At 42.3% G+C, this 6,006-nt stretch overlaps 3 protein-coding genes across 5 annotated transcripts; 2 read left to right on the top strand and 1 right to left on the bottom strand.

The window, feature by feature from the left end:
• Nucleotides 1-1,249: 1,249 nt before the first annotated feature.
• LOC108101495 (general odorant-binding protein 99a) lies at nt 1,250-1,981 on the top strand. Its single transcript, XM_017205854.1, has 2 exons — nt 1,250-1,386; nt 1,445-1,981. Exons 1-2 carry the CDS (start codon nt 1,342-1,344, stop codon nt 1,829-1,831), a joined length of 432 nt encoding a protein of 143 aa, XP_017061343.1. The 5' UTR covers nt 1,250-1,341; the 3' UTR covers nt 1,832-1,981.
• A 129-nt stretch (nt 1,982-2,110) lies between these two features.
• On the bottom strand, nt 2,111-5,039 carry LOC108101493 (polyadenylate-binding protein 2). Of its 3 annotated transcripts, none has more exons than XM_017205849.2 (6): nt 4,847-5,039; nt 4,364-4,565; nt 3,726-4,127; nt 3,474-3,607; nt 3,342-3,411; nt 2,111-2,719 (listed from the first exon to the last, which is right to left on the bottom strand). In XM_017205849.2, exons 2-5 carry the CDS (start codon nt 4,460-4,462, stop codon nt 3,369-3,371), a joined length of 678 nt encoding a protein of 225 aa, XP_017061338.1. In that variant the 5' UTR covers nt 4,463-4,565; nt 4,847-5,039; the 3' UTR covers nt 2,111-2,719; nt 3,342-3,368. The 3 variants fall into 3 exon arrangements, with proteins under 3 accessions (XP_017061338.1, XP_017061340.1, XP_017061339.1); XM_017205851.2 differs by having other exon boundaries at nt 3,342-3,408; XM_017205850.2 differs by having other exon boundaries at nt 4,364-4,562.
• Nucleotides 5,040-5,362: 323 nt separating this feature from the next.
• On the top strand, nt 5,363-5,963 carry LOC108101494. The gene has a single exon (XM_017205852.2). The coding sequence runs from the start codon at nt 5,511-5,513 to the stop codon at nt 5,961-5,963; it is 453 nt and encodes a 150-aa protein (XP_017061341.1). The 5' UTR covers nt 5,363-5,510.
• Nucleotides 5,964-6,006: the final 43 nt, after the last annotated feature.

The raw sequence follows: 6,006 nt of genomic DNA, 5'->3' as shown, positions 1-6,006 counted from the left end.
ATGTTGCAGTGGAAAATTTTCGATTGTGGGTGCAAAAATCAGCGGGAGCGGGATCGGGCACTGCCATGATAATCAACGGTGGGGTGTGCGTTGGCGTTGGGGATTTTCATTTGTCAACGTAATTTTGCCAATTCAATTAATGCTCATTTAATGCAGAGCAGAGCAGACCGACCGGCCATCCAGCATTGGCGTACAAAGGCCCACGAACAACGAAGTGGGCAGCTTAAGTGACCGCAAATGGTCGGTCATGCAAACTCAGTGGCAGACTCCCAATTACTTTTTCCAGGGGGCTAGCTCTCTAAAATAGGGGTTTCATGGAAAATATTTTGGAGAAGCCAGCAGTTTAATATGTTCATAACATTAGCATGCGAAAATTGCAAAAGAAGTATACTTGATTATAAAATTCTACTTCTACTCCTTTGTTAGTTTTATAAAGGGTTTTACATAATGAATAGTTATTTAATTTTAGAAGTTTAAACTCTAAAATGTATCAGAATGAGAACAGCAGTTCGTTAACTAATTTGTATCCCCGCCCATGTGAACCGCATTTATGTTTGGATTACAGTCTTCGTTCGCAGACCCTCCAGACAAACGATGGAAATTTAAGCAGATTTATCTGTTTATGTTAATAATGCCGTAACTGAAAGCAAAATCAGCTGATAAACTGCTAGAAGATTCTTATCCGAGGCGACCGCTCATAGTTTTTGTGCACCCCTCAAAAGTTCATACAGTAAGACTTCAAAGTGTAAAACAGTTCAAACATTTCTAAAGATTTCATCTGATTTAAATCTGCAAATTAGGAACTAATTCGTAAAAGCGAAAGGGTTTTCTTCTGAGTTTTCAACCCTTTAGAATTTATTTCCTATGGTTTAATGCAGTTCTAGGAATTTAATTTCAATTAAAAAGTTCATTCTGAAACTGGATAGTTAATCTTTACCGCCGTGCTTTGCTCAAACCTTGACTCCAACTAAACTAATCAGACAACTGCCTGATTATTTTTGAAAAGGGATAACTCTTTTATAAATACAATACCTATTAATTGAATAAATAAGTTTAATCCATAACTGGATAATCTCAGCCGAAGCGTCCTTTGCCCAACCTCGATCCCATAAAAAATTTCCATAATGAGATTTAAATAACGGCCGGCGAGTGCAACTCAATTGAGCAGCACTCATTTCTCGCCACACAATTGAGTGCGACATACCGCATTGAGCCGTGCTCGAAGGTATAAAAGCGGGAGCAGCCGAGTCCACAGCCAACAGTTTCCTCCGGGTTACCACAGAGCGAGCAATCAATCCGAGTTTATTCCTCTCAGAAAGCAAAACCAAAACCGTTTCCAGCATGAAGAACGCGATTGCCATTCTGCTGTGCGCCCTGCTGGGTCTGGTGAGTATGAGATGGAGAGGAGCTGATGGCAGCCAGTTAACCGATTGATCCCGTCCAGGCCTCCGCCGCCGAGTACAAGCTCCGCACCGCGGAGGATCTGCAGAACGCGCGCAAGGAGTGCGCCGCCACCAGCAAGGTGACCGAGGCCCTGATCGCCAAGTACAAGACCTTCGACTATCCCGATGACGACATCACCCGCAACTACATCCAGTGCATCTTTGTGAAGTTCGATTTGTTCGACGAGACCAAGGGCTTCAAGGTGGACAACCTGGTGGCGCAACTTGGCCAGGGCAAGGAGGACAAGGCCGCGCTGAAGGCCGACATCGAGAAGTGCGCCGATAAGAACGAGCAGAAGTCGCCGGCCAACGCCTGGGCCTTCCGCGGCTTCAAGTGCTTCCTGGGCAAGAACCTGCCCCTCGTGCAGGCCGCCGTCCAGAAGAACTAGGGAGTGCAGCTCCATCAGCAGCTCACGTCAATTCTAGAGGCGCAAGCGCAAGAACAAACCGCCAGCGAAACGGGCGGCACTTTTGAGTCGAAATCCGCTCAGGCTCTGCAATCCTACAATTGAAATAAAACCATATAATAGTGCTTGAAAGAAGAGTGTTCTTTTTATTTTTCTGCCACAATTGCATTTGCTATTAATTAACAAGATCCACAGCAGCAGCTCGAAGTCGCACATCCTTATTCCCAAAACCTTGTCCCGCCCAAAGGAAAGGCATTGATAGCTTGTTTAATTCGATTATATTTGTCATCATCTTTTTCAGTTCAGTAAAATTCAACTTCTTTTCTTTACTCTATATATTTTTTCAATATATAAATTACGCACTTTCTTTTTATCTATTTTGTTGATTTACTTCTTTCCCAAGAGTCTTGTGTTCTTTTGATTTTTTTTTATTATTTTCTTCCTTCTTTTACTTGATTTTGCCATCTTTTAACTTCTTTTTATTATGGTTTGTGATTTCTTTTGCGTTTCTTTTATATATATGCATTGATATATATTTTTTTGTTTTTCTAAATCAACTTCTGGTTTTTCATATTCTTTTTTTGATTTTTTTTATTGGAAAATTAAAATGTGTGAAAAAGGGGTGTTTGGTGTTGGGTGCTTCAAAAAACATTATAGCCAAGTCAAGATATTCGTTTTCCATGCTGATTTTTTTATTATTATTTTCGAGGTCTCTTCTTTTTTGCCTGTTTTTCTTGCTGTGGATGTTTTTTTATTGAAACGATATTTTTTCTGGCGCTTCCTCTTGTGATTGTTTTCTCTTTTTTGTTTTATTTATCAAAGAAGTTTGGCAATAAAATAATGTTTTTTGAAATAATATTGTAAAAAAATCTGAAATCAAATAGTTATTGGATTAAAGAAGAGTGTCGGTAAATCAAATGAAGGCTTTATTATTCGTCCCAATACGATGCGGATGAAAGACAAGGCATTCACTTAAGGGATATTAAAGATCAGTCGGTCTGGCACTCCACACGTCCAATTGTATTATATATTTAACTATTCATTTTAAATCCTCCATCAATAGTGGTTCAGCTAACAAGAAACATACTACACAACGAAAAGGGAAATTGAAGTGTCTATCGGAATGAATAATTGTGAAATAGTGAGCCTGACACCATTTTAAAGTAAACCTCCGACATGGCTAGATCCTAAACAAAAATATGTGTTCTTTATGGATTTGCAAGCGCATCCATTTTACGCAACGAGTAAAGGGCAATCGGAAAAGTCCAATTTCGATTTGATAAAATTTTTAAGCGGAAGCCTTTACTTCAATTGTTACTCTAATGCTATATATATAAACCCTAAACTAACTCTAATAATAACCACATAAAACTGGCTCAGATAAATCATAAACAATCCCTACAATAAAAACCAGTTAAGATGGTTCAGGTAAATAGCAAGCAGTCTCGTCCGTTTTGGTTTTTAGGAGATGAATTCGAAATTGTACGCTTACCTTACTAAGGTTTTAATAAAACAATAATCAGTATGGAGCGTAGTAATTGGCGCGACCACGGTAACCCCTTCTGAAACGAAATACAGACCGGGATTAGTTGGATCCTTTCGGGATTGGCCAGGGCCCACTTACATTGCGCGTCGGGCGCCACGGAAGGTGGAGTGACAGCACGCCCGGGAAACGCGGGCTCCTCGACCCCGGAAGCTGCCGCGGGCAAATCGGTTTGTAGTTGAGAGGCCAGGGCGGTTTGTGCGCTTCGACATCACCTGCAGCGAAAGAATAAAAGAGTTAGCTTCCTGTACAACAATCAAAAGATAAAACCTGATTGAGCGATAAACTCCTTAGTTAGTGGTTGTAAAACGACAGTAGCATTGCTATACCCACCTTGATTTGACGCCCTCGAAAGAGGGTTTCGTTCATGGCCAGGGCGGTCTCGACGAACTCCTTCGATCCGAACTCGATGTAGGCGAACCCCTTGGGATGGCCGTCGGCCTTGTTGCAGAGAATGGTGACGCGGTTGATCGTGCCGCAGCCGTGGAAGTGGGCTTCCAGTTCCTCTGCAGAGGCGCCGTAGTCCACATTGCCTACGTACACGGACCGCGTGTCAATCTCCTGCTTCTCCTCGAGGGAAAGCGGCACGGTGGCCAAGCCGGTGGTGGACCCTCCGGCCATCTGTTTGTCCACCTCCGTCTGCATCTGCTTGATCTTCTCGGCCTCCTCCTCCATCTCCTTGACGCGCGCCTTGATGGCCTCCAGCTCGGGATCGATTTGCATGCTGCCCTCCTCCTTAAATCAGATTTTGAATTGATTAATAATTTATCGCCCCAAAATCCCAAGCAGACAATGGAGTGGTGATGCGAAGCGACGCTTTGAAAATGGCAGCCATTGCTGCGACTTTCGGCTTTGTATCCCTCTAAAGCTTTGCAAGCTTTTCCAGGGAATTCTGCGGGCTTTCGCAGGGCGGGCCACGAAACTGGTTTTTGCCAGACGTCGCATCTTTGTAAGCCAGACTCTACACTTACCTCGGTCTCTGTGGTTATCTCAGTCTCCTGTTCACCGTTCGTCTCTTCCAACGACTCCAGAAGCTGATCCTCGTTCAGTGTGATATCCTCATCGGCCATGGTTGGTTTTGTTTACGTTTACGTTGGCTACAAAAGCTCGAGTTTTTATGGCGTAAAAGCTCTTGGAGGGTCCGAAAAATGCGGCAATTGTCGAAGTTAGCTACTGTGAATGAAAAAGGGCGGCGAAAGTGTGAGCACAAAGAGAGTTGAAGTGCAAAGAGAGTAAAAAAAGAGAGACGGAATGTAAGAGCTGTGAAAATATTGGCACTCAAAGAAAGTCATCTTAATTCGTGAAAAACCACTAAACCGGGTTAAAAATAAGTTTTCTTCTTATACATGCCGTATTACCTACTATTCTTACATTAAAATTATCTTTAGAGGGTGCTCGGCCTGGTGACGTTGAGTTCGCTCAAAATGGCCGCTGCCCCGTCAAAACACACGTACCTTTAATCGATGTTTTCCGCTCAAAAGTCGCCTGTTCCGCAATCGTTTTTTTTTTCCTTTTTACGCCAGACCTCGTCAACACTTAACTGTAGTGTTTATTATCAACTAATATTTACAATAATACGAAACACACGCAAATTTTGCCACCGAAAACAGATCTGTATTCGCCTCGTTTCTAGAGATGACAATTTGGTACAGTTTTCGCCTCGATATTTTTGTTTGGGGTGGAAAGTGTAATAGGCGAGTTGTGTTTTGTTCAATAAGCTTTTTACACTGTATTGCTTCTTAAAGTCGCAACATGTCAAGTCTTACTGTAAGCGAGAAATATTTATACAAATTGCTGGCAATTAAGATTTATATACAAAGTACTAGTCCAGCATTAGTTGTCAAAAATGTGTGATAATTTTTCAATGTTAATTTATAAAAATTAATTTATTGTAATTAAATTATGGGATGGGATGGTATACACTGCAGAATTTCTCTCTTTGTTGCGGCTTGGTGTGAACGGCTTAGCTTTTTGCGCACATTATTGAAAACACCGGCGTTGACTTAGATCACCGGAAAAACATTAACCGTATTTATGTTATTAATACAAATAATCAACTCATAGCTACGTCCACTTCAAACATCAGCAATCGTCGATGAGTAGCAAGTAGAGCAGAAAATGAACGATTCTTCCGATTCGGAGTACGAGGACACCGAGTACCTGGTTTATGCGGATTTCAAGAACCACGTTCAGCCGCACCAGCTTAAGCACGAGGACGCAGCTATCAAGATTATTGGGATCGAGAGTGACACGCCTATGGCGGAAGTGAATGGCAACATCTACCGGGGACGCTACGAACATTCGGTGGGGACTAACGTGTTCTTTGAGAAAGACAAGGACAATCTGGCCAGCGACCCGCTATTCGAGTCAGTGTGTCGCCAGCGGTACCAGTACGTTGACAAGTCCACAAAGGTGATATCCTTTGAACGAGTCTACGTCGACAATTTGCACCTGGAAGCCGAGAAATCTGTGAAATCAGAGGAAGGCGAGCAGGCTGAGGGCAAATCGGAATCATTAAAGCTGAATATTAGCTACAAAGAGGCCATTTACAAGTTTGGAGAGGAGCACTAAGTGGGTATAAGTTAAATGTTTTTCGCCATTGAAACTATAGACT

Source organism: Drosophila ficusphila, unplaced genomic scaffold (genome assembly GCF_018152265.1).
Source record: "Drosophila ficusphila isolate 14025-0441.05 unplaced genomic scaffold, ASM1815226v1 contig_414, whole genome shotgun sequence".
NCBI lineage: Eukaryota > Metazoa > Arthropoda > Insecta > Diptera > Drosophilidae > Drosophila > Drosophila ficusphila.
The sequence above is the reverse complement of the archived record's forward strand: the minus strand, read 5'-3'. Positions and strand labels throughout refer to the sequence as shown.